The sequence below is a fragment of the Rhinoraja longicauda genome, chromosome 8, assembly GCF_053455715.1.
Source record: "Rhinoraja longicauda isolate Sanriku21f chromosome 8, sRhiLon1.1, whole genome shotgun sequence".
Classification (NCBI taxonomy): Eukaryota; Metazoa; Chordata; class Chondrichthyes; order Rajiformes; family Arhynchobatidae; genus Rhinoraja; species Rhinoraja longicauda.
The window spans coordinates 50766963-50789021 of record NC_135960.1 but is presented as its reverse complement, the minus strand read 5'-3'; the positions used below and the strand labels follow the sequence as shown (position 1 = coordinate 50789021).

Sequence of the window (22059 nt, the reverse complement as noted above, 5' to 3'; positions counted from 1 at the left end):
CTCATCTGCAGTTAGCTTCTCCACAAGATTTGTTTAGTTAGTCCATGAAACAAGTTAGCCAAGAATCCAACTTTTGTATTTCCATTATTGATAACTTGAGGTCTAGTTTCATAAAACATGGGAGCAGAATTAGGCCATTCAGCCCATCGAGTCTGCTCCGCCATTTGATCATGGCTGATCTTGTTATGGCTGATATATCATAGCTAATGTATTTCATGTTCATTTCTTTTGTAAAATGTTGATACCCAAAATACTTTCATTCACCTTTTTGTACCATCTCCAGTTAGGCAGTAAAAACCATAATAAAGATAGGAGTACTAGTTTTTAAAAATTGGTACGGATCAGGTGTGAGGCAAGAGCTTCTTATTTCAGATTTCCTACAAACTCAAAGGTGGCAATTTGGCATTTTGAGTTAATGCCAACCCATCATCCCTGTTCTTCCACATTTCTCTGTGAACCAAGTGTGCCCATGAACATCCTCTTTATTCTCCCAAAAACCCACTCGAAGTTTTTACCAAAAACCTAGATTGGATTTATGTGCAACCCTTTGATTATTGCATTTTTATATGATAGGTGATTAACAGAGGAGTGTAAGGAGCGCATTGTTTTAGATTTTGCACTTGTTGCGACAGCAAAACTTTAATACTTCACCATCATAGTGACCCAGGGAATATACACATTCAACTAAATTCAAGATTATAGATGTTTCTGTCAGTGATTCCCTGCTGCTCAACGGGTACACTTTTTTTTTCTAAATTCCTCTTTTGTGATCTTTAAAAATCGGTGACATCATGAAACCCTTAGATACTTACAAATTAAATAGAAAAAAAACATAGAAAAATAGATGCAGGAGTAGGCCATTCGTCCCTTTGAGTCAGCACCGCCATTCAATATGATCATAGTTGATCATCTACAATCATACTACAATCAGTTATATTGGTATTTCATAATTTATTGAAATCTAGTGTTTCAATCTTTTTCATACTCTTTCAGGTACTTAAAGTGAAATTAAACAATCAATCTTTTGCTCTCTAAATTGTGTTTGGTCCACGTGAGACATCACTATCACTGGATGTCTGAGATAGCTTAGAACAGACCTCTGCCAGTAAGTCGCATGGAGAAAGGTGAAATCCATATCATTGAGATTACACAATCTTTGTGGATAACATTCTCTGAGATCAACAGTGAAAGCTTTTTATGATCATCCTTGGGTCCCCCAATTTCTCTGTAATCGAAATCCTCCTGTAGTACAAAATCCTGTTGTACAAAATCCTCCTCATGACCTACAAAGCCCTCCATAACCTGGCCCCATCCTACCTGACTGACCTCCTCCACAGACACACTCCCACCCGCACCCTCCGCTCTGCTGCTGCTAACCTCCTGTCCCCCCCCCGTCCCGTCCCCCCCATCCGGACCAAACTCAGATCCTGGAGGGACAGGGCTTTCTCCATCGCTGCTCCCACCCTCTGGAACTCACTACCCCAAACCGTCAGAGACGACTCCTCACTCACCACATTCAAAACATCACTGAAGTCTCACTTGTTCAACACCGCCTTCAATCATTGACCGTCGCTCCACCTTATTCTTCCTTTTCTGTTTGTTTATTTATTTATTTTTATGTTATATCTAATATGTAAAGCGTCTTTGGGTTTCTAGAAAAGTGCTATACAAATGTAATGCATTATTATTATTATTATCGAAAACTAACTTTATATTTCTCTCTTTCATAGTTTTGATGGATCTTTGATTTGAAACATGAACACTGTTTCTCTTTTCACAGACAACTGAGTGGTCTCGAATTATCTGCATTAATCATTGTGCCCCTTTGTCTAGGAAACTATTTCAGTTGGACCACTATGTCATAGAGAATGTTTCTTTTAGATAATAATGATTTTTCTTTTGTTTCTGTGTTTTCCTATACAATAAGGCAAAAACATAATTATTGTGTTCAATTACTATCATGCTAAATGATAAATCTACCCACTGAATTGTCATGGAAATGTTAAAATATTCTGATATTGGGTATTGATTAGTTCTGTAGAATGATCATGCATTTCATTATTGAAATAGATGAAAGTTTTGCAGTCAAGCATAACAAAGAGTTCCTGTTGTCTATGGCTAACAGAGGAAAAGATACAAATGGCTCACAGTTCTTCATGTGAGTTTTTACAAATTATGCTATTGGAAATATTTGTACTTGTTTAACATAGCTGGTTTTGCTTTGGCTTCCTTCTGCCAAGGAACTGATGGTACACAATGGCAGTTATCGCTACCTTGTAATTGCATACTGTGTCTGTCTCCCTTAACTTGACTACTGTGTGTGTCTCACACAATGCCTTTCATGCTCTTGTAGCTGTTTTCTTTCTATCTTGCTATTTATTTTTGCATTTTTGTCCCCTCATGTTCTCTATTGCTCTCAAAATCGAATGTTGTTCCTGCACAAATTTGAAGACATCACCAAAATTACATAATATTTGACACTGTCTGCTAGTGAACAAATTTGAATAGATGACACCTCTGCATGTACATTAAAATATGCTAGAATAGTTGATGACTTTTACAAATGTTTTCTGCACATATTGCACAGCTTCCCACTCTTCATGTGTACAGAAATGTATTTCAAAACACACGAATTTGCAGGGTAATGCACATTTTTGCCATCTCAAGATGTATTTATGTTGTTTACTTTTATCTTTTTTTATAAGAACGATGTATTGCTATTGTATTTATCTGAAAGTCAGTGATTTTACTGCAGCTTGTTCAAGTTGTCTAATTTTGGTTTTCTAATTTCATGTTTTGAATATCTACTTTCATAAATATTAAATCATAAAGAACTACTAAGCCTGCACCTCATTTAGATAGGTGAGTACATACTTTTTTAATAAATAATGGGATCATTGTGTAAATGTGACTTGCAACAAAATCCAAAAAATGTAAAATCACCTTTCTTTCTTTCTTTCTTTCTTTCTTTCTTAGTGTACACGTTGTCTTTGGTCAAGTTATTTCGGGACAAGAATTAATAAGAGATGTGGAAAACCAGAAAACAGATGCAAATAGTAAACCTTATGCAGAAGTCCGAATCCTAAACTGTGGAGAATTGATTCCAAAGGCCAAAGGTACAAAGGTGTATAAATGTTTGTGTGTGGGCTTGCGCATGGAAAGGATAAGAAACTTATACTTTCTTATTTTTGGTTCAATTGCCATGTGACAGTGAATAAATAGATTCATGTTTTGTTTGTGATCCATAAAATATTGATTTTGATCATTTTAAATGAAAAACCTTCCAGTATAATATGTTAGAAAATGGCCTTATCATCATGCAGCATGGAAACGGGCCCTTTGCCCAATTCCTCCATGCCATTCATGCTCCATTTAAACTAGTCCCATTTGTCTGCTCTTGGCCCTTATCTCCCTAAACCTTTCCTATCTATGTACCTGTCCAATTCTCTTTTAATTACAATTATATAGTACCTGCCTCTTCTGGCAGCTTTAAAATGTTGGAGTAACTCAGTGGGACAGACAGCATCTCTGGAGAGAAGGAATGGGTGACGTTTCGGGTCGACACCCTTCTTCAGACTGATGTCAGGGGAGTGGGCGATACAGAGATAAGTCTGGTGGGAGAAATGGGGAGGGGATGGAGAGAGAGGGAAAGCAAGGGGTATTTGAAGTTAGAGACGTCAATGTTCATACCGCTGGGGTGTAAGCTACCCAAGCGAAATATGAGGTGCTGTTCCTCCAATTTGCGCTGGGCCTTCACTTGCACCTCCTCCAACCTCATCTGCTGTTCCTGTACATCGGCGAGACAAAGCGCAGGCTTGGCGTTCGTTTCACTGAACACCTCCGCTCAGTCCGCCTTAACCTACCTGATCTCCCGGTTGCTCAGCACTTTAACTCCCCCTCTCATTCCCACACTGACCTTTCTGTCCTGGGCCTCCTCCGTTGTCAGAGTGAGGCCCAGCGCAAATTTGAGGAACAGCATCTCATATTTCGTCCTCTCTCTCCATCCCCTCCCCCTTCCCAGTTCTCCCACCAGTCTTACTGTCTCCGACTACATTCTATCTTTGTCCCACCCCTTCCCCTGACATCAGTCTGAAGAAGGGTCTCGACCCTAAACGTCACCCATTCCTTCTCTCCAGAGATGCTGCCTGTCCCGCTGAGTTACTCCAGCATTTTGTGTCTACCTTCAATTTAAACCAGCATCTCCAGTTCTTTCCTGCACATTTTGTCCCCTCCACTGCAAAATCTCTTCTGGTAACTTGTTCTGTATACCCACCACCCTAAGTTTAAAAGAGCCAGCACCTGTAGTTCCTTGTTATTACTTATTACATTTTCTGTTCATTTATGCATTAGACTTTAGGAACATTTGAGTTTTCAACAATGAAATTTTGTGTAATAAAAGAATATCTTAACATTTTGCATTACAAGCCAAAAGGGAAGAGAAGAAAAGAAAAAAGTCTTCCTCCACCTCTTCGAGTGAATCTGAGAGCTCTTCTGACTCTGATTCGTCCTCGGATTCAGAAAGTGAAACAGATGAAGATTCTAAGAAACGGAAAAAGAAACGCAAGAAAGATTCCAAAAAGCGAAAGAAAGAAAAGAAGAGAAGCAAGAAATCCGAAAAGAAAAAGTAGGTGCTAATTTCGATATGTTAACAATGTTGCTGATTATTCAGAGTAAACTGATGGACGATTAATTAGCCCAGTTGACTTTGTCCTTTTGTGAAATTGATATACTTGGGCAATTTTCCATGTTGTTGGGTAGATGTCAGTTGTAATCGTATGGGACTGGCTTGGATTGAAGCCGAGCTACTCCTGAAGTACAGATCTTCAGTACTATGGCTGGACGTTGACTGCCCCACACCTTTTGTCACATCTGATGCTGTGAACCATTTCTTGATATCGTGGAGTTAATCAAATTGCCTGGCGATTAGCTCCGTGATGGTGGCGATCTATCTGGCACTTTAGGCTGATTGTTCCTGGACCCACTTTCTCCTGTTAACTATTTAATTGTCCATCAATGTTCACAAGTAGATGTGATAGAACTGCAGAGCTTTGATCCATTTTCAGATCCAATCACATATGTCTGTTTATTACATGCTGTTTTTGTTACGTAACCCCACAAAATAGTCTTGTTTTGCAACTTCGTTAGGCTAGCGTCCCATTACCTTTAGGTTTGGATGTAACTGATGCTGGCGAGAGTTTCTGCACTCTTCATTAAACTAGGGTTTATCCATTGACTTGATAGTAATGGGAGAATGAAGTATTTGTGGAGCCTTGAGACTAAAGATTGTGGTTGTCAAACTTTTTATTGCAACCAATGGTCACAGCACATCATGGATACCCATTTTTGTGCTTCTGAATCTGTTCTGAGACTATCCCATGCAGCATGTTGGAATGTTAAGTTGGAGAATGCTGAGGCTTAGTCTGTCCACGGACTGTGAGACAGTCTCACCCTCAGATTCCCCTCCAACAACTTTCCCACCATTGACGTTAAGCTCACCAGCCTGTAGTTTCCTTGCTTGCCTTTGTTGCTTATATAGTAAAATAATCTGCAATTGGAATATTTGGAAATTAGGATGGTTCAGGTTACATTTCCTGTGTTGCTCTGTAACTCGCCGGGGCTCTGTTTCCCTAAGCTTACCAGGACCCCAGTTCCTGCTCATTCTTTAACCGTACCGGGTTCAGTGGAATAATTATTATAAATAGAACATCTGATAAAAGTGGATTTAAAATACGTTGGAATATTAATATGGATAACATCTAATGGTCTGGAAAATCTGCCAGTCAGGCATCACTAAAGTTCTGAATGTGCCCAATTATAGGAGATTAGTAATTGCATTATTGTTTTTGTAACTTGACTCTGTTTTAAAGCTCATCAGATGAAAGTGCAGAAAGTACCACACAGGAAACTGTTGCCACAGTCCGTCCTGAAGAAATTCCACCTGTACCAGAAAATAGGTTTTTAATGAGAAAAAGTCCTCGTAAGAAGGATGAGAAAGAGAAAGAGAAGAAAAAAGAAAGAGAAAGAGAGAGGTTTGTACGACTATAAAGACATATTTTTTGTGTTCAATTAATTCTTGTCAATATATTTCTGAAGTGCTGTATAACATCTCAGCATTAGTTCTCAAAATTATATATTCATTATGCAAGTTCCATTTACACTTTATTTTGCAATATACTATTATGTAGTAGAGGTTTATGTAGTTTGGGGAAACCACTGAACAGGAACCAGAGAACTGGGCACTGAAATCCTCTGATGACAAATTACAGAATTCAGTTTAATAAATCTATTATCAGATAAAGCTGTGTGGCGCAGCTGGTAGAGATCCTGCTTCACAACGACAGAGACCCGGGTTCGATCCTGATCTCTGGTTGTGTCTGTGTGGAATTTGCATGTTCTCTCTGTGACCGCGTGGATTTCCTCCTGATGCCCCACTTTTCTCTTGCATCCCAAAGACGTACAGGTTTATAGTTTAATTGGCCTCTGTAAAAATGTGAAGTGAGTGGATGAGAAAGTGGGATAACATAGAACTGGTGTGAGCAAGTGATCAATGGTTGGCATGGACTCTGGGCTGAAGGGCCATTTTCTGTGCTGCATCTGTAAACTAAACTAAAGATACAGGTGACTTACTTTTGACATACAGGGAAGTAATAACCTCCTTCTCGTGGCCCCATTTCCATACTAGTTGATTTTTAGTCATCTCGACAACTCAGAATAAGCTATAAAATCTGCCTTGTCTGTGCTGCAAGTATCCCAAGAACAATTATTGAAAAGTTACTTCTCATCAGCCAGATTACTGAAATGCACTGTGTTAAGCAGGACCTTATAAAGTATATCTCGTATTGAGAGAATACTAAAGTAAGAGTAGATATGACTTTCTAGAAGATTGTGGTGGCATTCTTGCAAAAAGGAGAAACACAGTTTTTGTCATGAATTAAATTACTAACATTACTGTTTTGTCAATTAGAGTTTATTTTTTCAATACGTAACTGGTGTCATGTGCAATTACTACCATGACAGTTGCATTTTCAAGTACATTCTAACGTTAACCAATTTGCTGGCATTCCATTCTTTACTAACTAAATTTAAGCTCATTTTGAATTTTTCCAATTCTATCGAGATAACTTCATAAGTGATAGGAGTAGAATTAGGAGTAGAACCTTTGACAAGGTTCCACATAGGAGATTAGTGGGCAAAATTAGAGCACATGGTATTGGAGGTAGGGTACTGACATGGATAGAAAATTGGTTGACAGACAGAAAGCAAAGAGTGGGGATAAATGGGTCCCTTTCAGAATGGCAGGCAATAACTAGTGGGGTACCGCAAGGCTCGGTGCTGGGACCGCAGCTATTTACATTATACATTAATGACTTGGATGAAGGGATTAAAAGTACCATTAGCAAATTTGCAGATGATACAAAGCTGGGTGGTAGTGTGAACTGTGAGGAAGATGCTATGAGGTTGCAGGGTGACTTGGACAGGTTGTGTGAGTGGGCGGATGCATGGCAGATGCAGTTTAATGTGGATAAGTGTGAGGTTATCCACTTTGGTGGTAAGAATAGGAAGGCAGATTATTATCTGAATGGTGTCAAGTTAGGAAGGGGGCATGTACAACGAGATCTGGGTGTCCTAGTGCATCAGTCACTGAAAGGAAGCATGCAGGTACAGCAGGCAGTGAAGAAAGCCAATGGAATGTTGGCCTTCATAACAAGAGTTGAGTATAGGAGCAAAGAGGTCCTTCTGCAGTTGTACAGGGCCCTGGTGAGACCGCACCTGGAGTACTGTGTGCAGTTTTGGTCTCCAAATTCGAGGAAGGATATTCTTGCTATTGAGGGCGTGCAGCGTAGGTTTACTAGGTTAATTCCCGGAATGGCGGGACTATCATATGTTGAAAGACTGGAACAACTAGGCTTGTATACACTGGAATTTAGAAGGATGAGAGGAGATCTTATCGAAACGTATAAGATTATTAAGGGGTTGGACACGTTAGAGGCAGGAAACATGTTCCCAATGTTGGGGGAGTCCAGAACAAGGGGCCACAGTTTAAGAATAAGGGGTAGGCCATTTAGAACTGAGATGAGGGAAAACTTTTTCAGTCAGAGAGTTGTGAATCTGTGGAATTCTCTGCCTCAGAAGGCAGTGGAGGCCAATTCTCTGAATGCATTCAAGAGAGAGCTAGATAGAGCTCTTAAGGATGGCGGAGTCAGGGGGTATGGGGAGAAGGCAGGAACGGGGTACTGATTGAGAATGATCAGCCATGATCACATTGAATGGCGGTGCTGGCTCGAAGGACCGCATGGCCTCCTCCTGCACCTATTGTCTAATTAGGCCATTCAGCCGATCACGTGTACTCCGCCATTCAATCATGGCTGATCTATCTCTCCCTCCTAATCCCATTCTCCTGCCTTCTCCCCATAACCTCTGACACCCATACTAATCAAGAATCTATCTCTGCCTTAAATATATCCATTGACTTGGCCTTGACAGCCTTCTGTGGCAAAGAATTTCACAGATTCACCACCCTCTGACTAAAGAAATTCCTCCTCATCTCCTTCCTAAAAGATCGCCCTTTAATTCTGAGGCTAAGACCTCTAGTCCTAGACACTCCCACTAGTGGAAACATCCTAGTCCACTCTACTCTATCCAAGCCTTTCACTATTCTTCATTATGATCTTCATTAAGACATGAAATTGTATTGCTCATCACCCCTATTTGCTCTAGGCTAAGCTTCCTCGTAATCCAACAACATATCAAATTTAAAGTTCTTATCTCTGTTTAAACATCTCCATCGGCTAAACTCTCCCATTTCCATAAGTATTACAATCCTTCTCAACTCTTCCTCTAATTCTGGAACCCACCACCTCACACAATTGTCTTCAGTCACAATATCACCATACAGGTAGCTCTGCTATGACAGGTGTTTCCATAACACAGATTAGATGTAAAGCATTTAATGAATTGAAGAACAGTGTTTGCTTTAGACAGGCTGAAATGGTTAGAACACTATTTCAAATGGGACCACTTTAAAGTTTGGAAATTGACGAGCAGAAAGAAAAAACTGTCTTGGATTAAAACAAGTTAAGGGAGAAAAACTGTTTTGACGTGACATCACTGCAGTAATCTGACACTATTTTTTAAGACCTCAGATACGATTTTAACTGCAGGTTACATTGAAATTGACAACTGATGGCTTCAATATTCTATTAAATGATGTGACATACAACCTTTAGTATTTTTAGCTTGCAGCAACAAAAATAAACTGATTGCTATTGAAAAATACCTTTTTTATTTTTGAAAATTTGCATGGGGGAGAAAATAACTGTTATTGCAAGTCTGAAACTCTCTAACCCTCTTTTCCCCCGTTGACACAATTGTCCCAAAAACATGATTTTCTATAACGTGGGGCATTCTTGGGAATGCAACTATTATTTTAGAGCAGAGCTTCCTGTAGATTGGAAATCTGTCTAATTTCTACATAGACAGTAAGAGCTCATCTTCATTCACAGAGGTAAGAATGGAACCAGTCACACAAACTCTGCTCATGATACAGGAAATTGGAGCACAGCCAAGCTCATAAAGAAAACAATTCATATATTGGTCAGGATTATTTTGGTACTGTTAACAGGATATAAATTTGATTTAGAGACATAGAGTTGGTTAACTGATAGGGCATGCAAAGATCTCAGAGCAATCAAGGGATTAGAGAAGAGCCATGGAGAATTAGTTAGAGTGGGACTTTTGAGCAGGGAGATGATTCTGGGCGTGAAAGGTAAAGAATGATACATGAGGAGAGAGTGCCAACGTTTTTCACTGATTGGGCTTTCAGCCATGCTTATTGTGGGTATGTCCCTGAAGAAGCAAGTCCTGCCAAATTAAGTTTTACTGAGTAAAAAGAGAGCCAGCAGAAGAAATAGAGTTAAAATCCAAGGCAGGGTTAAACATTCATTCTCTATTTGGCCTGAGGTCTGCCACACAGTGGAACAGTTGACGGAGACCAAAAGAGGAATTTATTCTACTCTCTGAGCTTACGTTCTTGACCTTCATCATAGGAGCAGAACTCTATTTATATTCAAATTGTACTTGCACAATACCAGATGAACACACAGTCTGTCTGCATTTGTTTATCTTTGGGTGCAGCATGTGTAAATTAAAAACCACAGCCATGTACATTGTAAGAGCAAAATATAAGGTGGAATCAGTCACCCACTACTGCTTTGAAAGATTTGAATACAGCAAATTATGATTCCGATTAAATGAAGAAATCTATTCTGTCATCTTGATATTAGATCAAATGCCATCTTCTACTACCTGATAATGGAATAGTATCATTATTTGCTGATACATAATATGTTGTGCGTGATAGGCACAAAATGCTTGATTAACTCTGGGTCAGGCAGTATCTCTGGAGAAAAATAATAAATGACGTTTTGGATTGGTACCCTTCTTCAGACTTAAAGTAAAGGTAGGGTGGGGCGCTGATCATGATGGGCAGAGTCAGCAGGGCGTAAAGTGATGGGTAGGCAGTGGTGAATCGTATATTTTGTGTTTCTGAAAACTGAATTTTAGAATATAATTTAATTTAATATAGCAATATTTCTGAAATATTTTGATTTGTTTTTTGAATGCATCTTGGGGGCTTTGCTTTTTTTTCATCCTCATAGTTCCATTTATATAAAAGGAATAACCATCTTTACTTTAAACAGCAATGCTTCAAATTCCCAAATTTCTCCATATCAAAGGCGACTTCTGGTAACAAGATCAGGCAGAAAAATTAAAGGAAGAGGACCTCGGGTTAGTAACTTTTCTTTTTTCCCAAATCTATTTTATCCTTTATGCTTTCTATAGTATGGATAGAAATATAATTATATACATTGGTTTGGGCTTGACTTAGTGATCTTGAGCCATGTTCCACAAAGGAACCAGTTGTTAACCAGAGTTTTTCACCATTCAGGTGGCCATACAAGATCCTATTGGGATCCTTGTAGAAAAGATGAATGTCTCTCAATATCCTTATCAGCTTTTAGCACATGGCTACAAAAGTAAACTTGCCGTTTTTTTAAAATTTGACTATAATACATTGTCATGTCGCAGATATCTTTAGGTTTTTATTCGTGTGAAGTTCTTTTGTGATTTTCTGAATTTACATAATTGCAAGATTTTCCTCTTTTTATGTCCAGCATGATTCACTGGTATTAACTCATTCTAAGTCACTTTGTTTGTTGCAACCCTTGTGGATTCTTGGGCACTAGATACAAGGCTGATACTCCAGTACAGTATTAAGGTTGTGCAAAGAGATAGTTGAATGAAGTCCATCTCCTTTCGATTATTTAATGTGAAATATCCCAAGGGACTATTTCACAAGTCCCAGGATTTTGTCTTGTTCAACATCACAAAAACAGATTCATCCATGATTATTACATTGCTGTCTGTATATTGGCTGCTGAAGTAGCTACTCTTCCAAAAGGGTTTCACTGATTTGAAGTGCTTTTTAACACTTGAATTGTTAATAGAACCAAGTAAAATGTAATTTCAAGTTTTTTTCCTTATGACATATAATTGGTAAGGTTTTATGTTGACGATTTGTACATGTTTTTAAAATCATTTTGTGCAGCGTTACAGAACACCTTCAAGATCAAGGTCTCGATCAAGAGATCGATTTAGACGCAGTGAAACTCCACCACACTGGAGACATGAGATGCAACGAGCTCAGAGAATGAGAATTTCCAGTGGAGAACGTTGGATAAAAGGAGATAAGTAAGTGTTACAAATATCCTAAAAGTGAAAGTATAACCTGCAGGTATGACTTTTTGTCAATATCTCAGTTGATTTACAGATTCATAAAGCATTTTAATACATATTAGCTGTTTTAGGACGGTCCAATTGTAAAATCTATTTTTTATTTGAAAAAATACTTTATTCATAATTTGTACAATAAATCCAATCATTGCCTTTCATTATCTTCATTGTACCATCAATTCAATACATTCCCTTGCAATGCATCATCACCACTCTTATCTCCTCCTTACCAATGGACCATGAAGCATTTGGGAGGCTGTTACACAAGACCAGCCCCTCGGTATTAAATGTGTGTAGGGCTTAGACTGTGTCCTTCTGTCAAAGTCTGTTTGCTTTGCTGAGCTTTTTTGTGTCCCTCAACTCGTATACCTGCAACATGCCACTTGGCAACATTTACTCGTGGATCCCTCCTAACGCTGGAAGGCCACAGTTTAAGCAGATCAAAGAGTGTCTTTCACCTAGCCTGTAGGTTCAAGAGACCCCTGCTATGCAGCTGATAGGAGTACACCTTGACAATGACTATTGCATCCTTTTCTAGACTTTCTTGACAAATGCACAGTGCACAAGGAGGTGGAAAATCGCTTCATTCGCACCACAGTCACTTCGAGGCCAGCATGCACTGGGAGTGAGACTCGGCTGCATGGACAGGTCCACTCTCACTGCCAGTCAAGTGAAATCTTGATGCCTATTTGTGATTTCCAGTGCTGATGCGTTCTCCTGTATGACATTGACGATCAACCCAGGAAACCAGTCCACAGGATCCAATATCACCTTCCCCAACAGGGTTGCCAGGATGTTTACTGCTGACCATAGCCTGATGCATGTGATCACAGTGGTTCTACAAAGGACAGGTAGTATGGCAGGGTCCAACTAAATGCTGCATTGGGCTGCAACAAGACCAGGCCCATTCTTTGCGACAGCAGGATAGATAGAATGTTTTTTCCCAGTACCTCTAAAGACTTGCACATTGAGATCTAATGGACATGATGCATTCTGAATCTCCAGATGAAATGGAAGGTGGCTTAGGTTCCTGCCGCAGCACAAGAGTCGGGTGTTTGCACCATGTACAACACTGAGAGTTGAGAAGCTGATGATCAGGTTCTTACCCATCATTGAGAGGGAACGACGCTCCCACATTCCCAATTATGTTTTGCCTTGAAGATCGATACAAACTGCTGGAGTAACTCAGCGGGTCAGGCAGCATCTCTGGAGAAAAGGAATAGTTGATGTTTTGGGTCGAGACCCTTTTTCCTACAACTATGTTTTAACCTTGGTTCTGTAATGCCTTGCCACACATCCTGGCTCCTCTAACCAGATTCCCAGCACCTTTCGATCGTCAGACCTGACGTTGAGGAGAACAGAAGGTTGGTCAGGCCTACTGACATAGGACATGGTTTTCTTGTGTATAGGAGCAAACAAGTCCTTCTGGAGTTGTACTGGGCCCTGGTGAGACCACACCTGGAGTATTGTGTGCAGTTTTGATCTCCTAATTTGAAGAAGGGCATTCGTGCTATTCAGGAAGTGCAGTGTAGGTTCACGAAGTTAATTCCCGGAATGGCGGGACTGACATATGATGAAAGAATGGAACAACTGGGCTTGTATTCACTGGAATTTAGAAGGATGAGAGGGGATCTTATAGAAATATATAAAATTATAAAGGGATTGGACATGTTAGATGCAGGAAAAATGTTCCCGATGTTGGGGGAGTCCAGAACCAGGGGCCGCAGTTTAAGAATAAGGGGTAGGCCATTTAGATCTGAGTCGAGGAAAAACTTTTTCAACCTGAGAGTTGTGAATTTGTGGAATTCTCTGCCTCAGAAGGCAGTGGAGGCCGATTCACTGGATGCATTCAAAAGAGAGTTTAATAATAATAATATATTCCTTTATTTGTCCCACACCGGGGAAATGTACTATTTGATAGAGCTCTTAAGGCTCTTTTTGAGTTTAAAGAGTTTGATAGAGCTCTTAGGGTTAGCAGAATCAAGGGACATGGGGAGAAGGCAGGAACGGGGTACTGATTGTGGATGATCAGCCATGATCACATTGAATGGCTCGAAGGGCCGAATGGGCCCCTCATGTACTTATTTTCTATGTATCTATGTTTTCTTCTTGCTGCAACGTCTGACTCTCAAAGGTCAGTTGTAAAAGCTGATCAATCTGTGGGTCCAAGCAGAAAAGTCACATCTCTCTCTACAGGGAGGCATTGACCTTAGTATACTCACAACATTGACGCCTCTTCTGGCCATGTTCTTCCTGACAAATTCGACAAAAGGCTTGTGCAACACGCAAATGAGACAAGGGAGAGCTTTGTCTGGGTCTTCATTTGAAGAGGAAGTTTTCTATTACCCATCCAATAATTTGGACCGCACTACTGAGGGGCGGCCCAGTGGCGCAGCGGTAGAGTTGCTGCCTTACAGCGCAGAAGACCTCTATTTAATCCTGACTATGGATGCTGTCTGTGCAGAGTTTGTACCTTCTACCTGTGACCGCATGGGGTTTTTTTCCGGGTGCTCCTGTTTCCTTCCTCACTCCAAAGATGTGCAGGTTTTGTAGGTTAATTGGCTTTGGTAAAATTGTTTTAAAAAATGTCCCTAGTGTGTAGGATACTGCTAGTGTATAGGGTGATCACTGGTCGGTGTGGGCCCAAGGGCCTGTTTCAGCCCTGTATCTATAAATTATTGATGTCTGTGTAGAGCAGTTGGAACAAATTCCTGATTTCCCTCCCTCGAGCCCACTTTGGGAGAGCATGTCCATCAAGTCTGTGTGTGATATTCAAATGTACCATTTGCCTTGGTACATGTCCATGGCCAGTGCAAGCCTGTTCAGAGATATTCCTATTGGGTTCGAAACCGACCTGATCCCAGGTACGTTTCCACAGACTATGCAAGCATATCAGACTTCCTACTCTGCTGCTGGACTGAATTCAGCAGTGAGGAGCCAGGGGCAAAAATGAATCCAGCCCCTAACTTCATTATTGTTTGTAGCACAAGCATATCTTTTTGAATAGCCAATCTTTATTCAAAAAGTTAAGTAGGTTGGTATTTTACTTTGTGCCTTGCTTTAATTTCTGGCAGTTTAGGTATTTTTAAATAACATGTTTATATTTATTTGAAACATTTAAAAATAGTTTTTAGCTATCAGACATTTAGATACGTGTCCAAAGACTTTGACAGCAGTGAGTTGTCAAAAAGCCTTCATATTATACCTTAACTACATTTTCAGAAATATATTTAAATTGATATTTACTAATTCCTTTTCTTTTCCAACTGCTATCTGAAGGGGTGAAGTGAATGAAAAGAAAGAAAACGATGAAAGTAGAAGCCCAGGCAGAGGAAGAGAGAGAATGGCTGCAGAGAACAAGCCAGAAATATTGGAGAGTCCAGAAAGGAGCAAAGAGAGGGATAAGAAAACAGACCGAGATCCTGGAAGGAATCAACGATCCAGGAGTAAAGAAAGGGAACAGAAGAAAACAGACAAAGATGACAAACTTGATAAAAGCAAGTCTAAAAAGAGAAATAGATCACGGAGTAAAGAAAGAAATCCAAGCAGAAGCAAAGATAAAGAAAAGCAAACCAAAACCAGAAGCAAGGACAGAGAGCAGAAACAAAGCAAAGAAAGGAAGGAAAAATCACGAAGCAAGGAAAAGGAACATACAAAAGGCAAAGAGGGGGATAAATATACAAAATCAAGTAAGGAGCGAGAACGGAATAAAAGTAAAGAAAGGCAAAAACGTGAAAAATCCAGAAGTCGGGAGCAGAGCAGAAGTAGAGAGAGGGGGAAACGGGACAAGTCCAAATCGAAAACTGTTGAGCAAGAACAAAGTAATAGTAAAGCAAGTGACAAAAGAGCTGAGTCAAAATCCAGCATTAATGACCAAGATGAGAATAATGATAAAGAGAACCAGAAACAAGCTGAATCAAGAAGTAAAGATCGAGACCGAAGTAAAAGTAAGGAGAGGGGGAAACAACCCAAATCAAAATCTAAGAGCCGAGATCGTGATGAGAGCAAAAGCAAAGAAAGGGCTAAGAGGGCCAAATCAAAATCTAAAAGTCGAGGAAGAAGTAAAAGTAAGGAGCGAGAGAAACGGGCTAAATCAAAATCTAAAAGTTGGGAACGAAGTAAAAGTAGAGAACAAGAAAAACGGGCCAAATCAAAATCTAGAAGCAGAGATCGAAAAGGGAGTAAAAACAGAGACAGAGGGAGAAGGGCCACATCCAGAAGCAAAGATCGGCAGCATTATAGAAGTAAAGACAGAGGAAGGCGAGCAAAATCTAGAAGTAAAGATAGAGAAAAGGAGAGAAGCAGAGAGAGAGAAAAACATGTAAACTCTCGAGGCAGAGACAGGGAACAAAAACACAGAGAAAACTGGAGTAAATCCAGTAATGGTGAGGAACACATCCGGAATAAAGATCAAGACAAGAGAGCAAAATCCAAAAGCAAGGAAAGGGATAGGAGTCGGAGCAAAGAATATCAAAAGAACAGAGATAAAGAACAGAAAAAAAGAGGGAGGTCAAGGAGCAGAGAGAAAAGAACTCCTGAAAAGGTTAGGTACGATGACTCAAAGAAAGAGGAAAAATTTGTAAGTTCAGAAAATAAAATTAAGGAGAACGAGTTAAAAGTTGCTGAAGTTCAAAGTACAAATGGTAAAAAAGTACACAACAGGGAGAATGAAAAACGGAAAAGCCATAGCACCAGCCAAGTTAGGGATCAAAGCAGCAGCTCTGAGAGTTTGAGGGAGAATGAGGGGAGGAATAAGGAGAAAGAACGAAGTAGTAGTCCAAGTTTAAAGAGAAGGCGGGGAGATACTAAAAGCAAGAAGTATGAAGAAAAGCACACAGCAAGCAGTGTATGTGAAAATGATGATAAAATTAAGCAGTCAAACAGCAAAGTAAAAGATCAGAACCATGACAAAAAGCACTCAAATTGTGATTCAGCCCCGAGTTCAGATGAAGATAAAAGTGAATAAATGTGCTTTATGGACAAATAATCAATTGCCAATAAATGTTTCTGTGATCTTTATTTTTCGGAGGCATGTTTGGGACATGTCTTTTAAACTTTGATTTCTGTTGAGTTTGTTTTTTTTGACAATCTGCAGCCTGAATTATTTGTACTACTGGACTTTTAATAAATTTGTAAAGTGGTGCAAAAGTTGGTTTCATCTAATGGTTTAATTTTCAGAGCATTATTATTTTTAGCTTATTTTTTGTTTTTTAAAACAAATAACATTTCATTACAGATTAAGTTTTGTGTTCTGCTTTGTGATAATTTTCATTAACCATCTTTTTATTTTTAATGGCAATTGAAATTCTATTCCCCCACCCCAAAAAATTGTTTGAGAGAACTGGATAATGCAGTTCATGTGAAATGATTTTGCAGAGATTTGATTAAATATCTCTGCCATATTAGGAACAATTCAACATTCCTAACATGAAATTGGCACTGCTGCTCTGAGAGATCACAAAGGTCTATAAACAAACAAAAAAACGCAGATGCTGGCTATCTGAATTAAGAAAAGAAAATCCTAGAAATACTCGGCATGTCTGGCAATATCCATTGAGGGTTGTTTCAGGAAATGAATTGTTGCCATACCTGCTGAATATTTGCAGCTTTTTCTGATTTTATTAAAGATCACAAGGATGATTGGTACGGCATATGGGGGACATTTTTTGAAAAATATTGAAGCTGATTTTTAGCATTCATCCCATGCCACCCATGATCTGGAAGTGATTAATGACATATTTACAATATTTCTCCAACCTGATGAGCACAGAATGTCACTATAAATACCAGTTTAACTGCCCGTTATAAACTTCACCTTCATGTATCAGTTTAAGATACTGCAGAATCTGTTAAGTGTTTTGTTTTTAGCTTAGTTAGGATGTCATAAGTAGCAGTGCACGAGACAAACATGATTTGTCAGCTTTAAAATTTGTATTTAATACAAATTTTGTTGCCAATAGACTTGATTTCATCTCTTCCATTTGCTTCGGTGTTTATCCTACATAAACTCAAAACTACAGATTGTTATAGATTCTGAGAAATATACTTTTCTTAAAATTTTGATTTAATTGAATTTGAGTGATGCACACCAGAGTGTTAATGGATCTCAGTTTTGAGTTAAACCACGAAAATCCAAAAGTACTGGAGTACAAACAAAAATTGGCATAGATTGCTATGGAATTTATTCTTCTGTGCGATTATTTAATAGTCTATGCATTGCAAGCACAGCACAGAACATGTTTCATAAAGTGAAATGTCATGCTATCATATTTGATTCCAAAACATGCACATTTGGACAAACGCTTTGTATCTTGCTAAAGCTCTTAATCTGGAGAAACAGATATTCCTGTCTCCTCCCTTCATAAATCTAATGTATTTGGCAAAATGTATTCACCTAACAGAGTTCAATCAAGCCTTTCATGTAAAACTTAACTGTTTGCAAGTTCTATACACTTGTGCTGCCTAGCTTTTGAAAATATTTAGTTTTAATGTTTGAGGTGAGCAACGTTTAACATTTACTTCAATCTCTTTTCCTTGAAACTGTCCAAAAATGAGCTTTATTGCAGATTCTATATTGAAGCATCATCTGAATATTTCTGATTTAAATTTGTTCATTTGAAAAGATAAAGATTAAAATCTTTATTTTTCTAAACTCATGGAAACAGGCTTGTTTCTCCACATAATTCAACTCTGTAGTACCTTTATGGAAGAATTTGTTTCTTTAGCAATCGTTTAGTTACTTGTGTATGGCCCTTGTGATATTTTCTACAAAGTTCTATCATGCAATAAAATCGTATTGCAGGCATCTTATTTGTAAAATTTATGATAAATTCTAACTTGCAATAAAATGATTAAAAGCTTCAAGTGCTATCTAATAGATGAGAATCTTTCAAGTATATAGAGCAATTATTTTGAGCAGAGGTGCTATGTTTTAAGCTTATAATGTTTAGTATAAACCTACCTATCAAGTGCTGGAACGGCTCTACCAGTACTCAATTTGAGGGATCTAGGCTGCTGAAGTGTGTGTTAACTCGTGAAGAATCAAAGCAAATTGCTCAACAGAAACAAGTTGTACTTTAATTGATCCCCGGTCCAAGTTGAGAAACAAATATTTTTAAACTTATTAATGGGAGTTATTAATGGACTTATTCATGAGCATCACTGTCAAGCCTGGCATTTATTACCCCTTGCTAATTATCTTTGAGAAATTGTTGGTGAACTGCCTTCTTCAATAACTTTAATCATTCTGTTGTTGAGAATTCCAGATTGAGAACCAGTAATAATATAACTCGGAGGGAAACCTGTGGGAGGTGGTGTTTCCTGTACTTATGCCCTTGATCTGATGGGTGATAGTGGCTTCAGGTTTTGGAGGTACTGATGTGTAGCTGTGGTTCTTTTATGGATGGGACACCCCTTAGCCACACCCCTTAACCAGTGGGGAAAGGAGTAGATATTTTGAATGGTGGATGAACTGCCAAACCTGGCGGCTTTTTGCTATATGATGTTGTGCTTCCTGAGTGACGTTGGAGATGCTCTTGCCGAAGCAAGGAAAGGATATTCCATTTTGCCCTGCGGATAATGGAAAGGCTTTTGGGAGTCAGGAGATGAATTGCTGCACAATACCGAACTTTTGACCAAATCTGGAGATAATGAACTGCAGATGCTGGAATTTTAAGTAAAATACTAAATGCTGGAGTAACTCAGTAGGTCAGGCAGCATCTCTAGAAGACATGGATAGGTGACGTTGGACCCTTCTTCAGACTGCTTTTAATTGGAGGGGATTGGAGGGAGAAAGCTGGAAAAGAGGTGGGGCTGGTCTGTTTAGGTTTATAAGATCAATGTAAAGTGAGAGAATCAGTGAGATGAAATATTGTGTAAACTGCATAAGCTACAGTGCCTAATGTTCTGCATTGTTCAATTAATCAACAAGTGGCCCTCCCTGTTTTATCGGTATTTATTATAAATCTTACTCATGATCTTCCAGGAAACAATGTTCAATCAGACAGACTTAAGTGCCAATTTTTAGAGATTTGAAGAATTTAGCCAATCATTTCATGGTAATAATTTACAATAGCGTGAATTAATATATTAGCCTTTTGCTACATGGCATGAAGAATTAAGATGTGATTCATTGCATTTTTGAACGGTAAATGGGAAAAAGTAATGCATATTTATTAGGCTTATAAAGCAATTAGTCATACAATGTAATCATCTTTGCACATGTGTTGATAAAATAGGCAAAAAGCAAACTACCACTACATTTGTTTGAAGAAAGGTCCTGACCCAAAAATCCACGTTTTCCAGGGATGGTGCATGACCTGCTGAGTTACACCAGCACTTTGTCTTTTTTTTTTGTAAACCGGCATCTGCATTTCCTTGTTTCTACAACATTTGAGTGATTTGCTATTTTTGGTTATTTGCTAAAAGTGTGCACAGTTGGTAATAATACGACACCTCCACACTATAGCAGGAACTTTGTATGAATAAATAAATAAATTGTTATAGTAGCTTGACTAATTGGAATAACAACTTCATAGCAACAGAAAAAAGGAACAATCAATAAAAAGCTACTCCATCAAGGTACATAGCAGTAAAGTGCATGCAATGAAAACCATTTGCCAAATAACAAATACTTGCCAGATTACAAGCAGGAATGGCATGGTGCATCTTATGGGTCATCATTCCTACCATTTTAATTTTGACAATGTAAAATTCCTGTCGACAACGGTTGAAGAAAAAATACCAAGAAATGTCCACAATTATCAGACGCAAGTCCACCTTCTAGTGAAAGGCAAAGCCCACAACATTTGCATTGAGTAGTAAAATGTTCATGTAGCAGACTATTAGTGAACAGGTGCAGAGAAATATGCAGCAGTGTTCCTCTGGGGTTCTACATTGGGTCAATTTTTCCTTCTAAGTGTATAATCCAAAATGTAGCAATGTTGTAAATATTGTGGAGAGTAAGAGATTTCAGGAGATTGTGGGCTGATGAAATAGGCATATGGAGATACCATGTAATGTGGATATTTGTGAAGAAATCTACTTGGGTTAGCCGGAAGAATACAGAGGGAATGTAATATTTTTTTTGTAAAAAGCAAGATCAGATAAACTCATCCCTTTATATAGATGTCCAGGCATTTAAACATGTGGAGTACTTGGTTTTAAAAATGGGAGCATGCTTAACCAATAGACCTCAACTGACATATTGTGTAGAATTGTGGGCTATATATAGTTGAAGCATGATATTAAGGCATTAAAGATGGGACCGAGGCAGTAGAACTAGATACTGTCCTTAATATCTAGCTCTAGATAGTCCTGGGTTGAAGGACTTAAGTTACGTGAACAAGCTAGAAAGGCCATAATTGGACTTGGGGAAGAGAGTATGGTGCCCAACATTGTGTTCAAAATGTGGATGGGTTTGATAGAACTAGTAACACAAAACTCTTTTCTGAGACAGGCAAGTCAATAACTGAGGGTTGTGGATTTAAAATAGCACAAGAACTAGAAGAAAAAACAAGTTTATACCTTTGAGGGGACTTAATTACAATATAAGATCCTGACAGGTGTTGACGTAGGCATAGAGAGAATGTTCCCTCATGTGGAATTTGGAATGAGGGGTCAACTTCTAAAACAAGTAAGAGATTGCCCTTTTAGGATTTTTTTTCTCTCAAACTTTTGACTCATTGGAATGTTTCCTGAAATATAGTAGGAAGCAGAATCTTTGAATATTTTTAAGATTGAGTTCAATGGATTATAGGTAGGGAGGGTGGAACATTATAAGAAGACAAAAATGGGGATTTGAGGTTATTGATCAATTAGAATCTTGTTAATAGCTGGAGAAGACAACCCGAGTGGCTGCCTTCAGCTCCTAATTTGTATGTTAGTACCAAAGATGATGTGGGACCAGATAAATGAGGGATAATGAGCAGACGGAATCAGTTGGGGGAGGGAAACAAAACTGCTAGTTGATCAGTTGGGGGGAGGGGGAAGATTGAGAGAATGAGTGGATCATAAGAAAGTGGCAGAAGGAATTCAGAATTACTGAAATTTTAAAATTACATGTTCATACCATTTGGGTTGTAGATTACATAGCTGACAAATTAAATGTTCTTCAAGTTTGCATTTGGCCATCTGAGTAAAGAGAACTGTCCTGGTAGGTTCAATGATCACGCCAGCTTTAGCTCCACTGAACTTATCTCTTCAATTGTTGTTAGGATAAGTGTAGGACGTGGGTGTTTAGCATTTGTTTGAGTGTTGAATCAATCG

At 38.8% G+C, this 22059-nt stretch overlaps 1 protein-coding gene across 4 annotated transcripts in view; it reads left to right on the top strand.

Annotated features, from left to right (window-relative positions):
• ppig (peptidylprolyl isomerase G (cyclophilin G)) overlaps positions 1-18613 on the top strand; it is a 42242-nt gene extending 23629 nt beyond the window's left edge. For all 4 annotated transcript variants that reach the window (XM_078403930.1, XM_078403931.1, XM_078403932.1 and 1 more), the window contains 8 exons: positions 2071-2158; positions 2833-2862; positions 2977-3116; positions 4426-4624; positions 5868-6029; positions 10701-10788; positions 11609-11751; positions 15073-18613. In XM_078403930.1, coding sequence (XP_078260056.1) covers positions 2071-2158; positions 2833-2862; positions 2977-3116; positions 4426-4624; positions 5868-6029; positions 10701-10788; positions 11609-11751; positions 15073-16759 — 2537 coding nt within the window. In that variant the 3' untranslated portion in view covers positions 16760-18613. The remainder of the gene's footprint in view (positions 1-2070; positions 2159-2832; positions 2863-2976; positions 3117-4425; positions 4625-5867; positions 6030-10700; positions 10789-11608; positions 11752-15072) is intronic.
• Positions 18614-22059: the final 3446 nt, after the last annotated feature.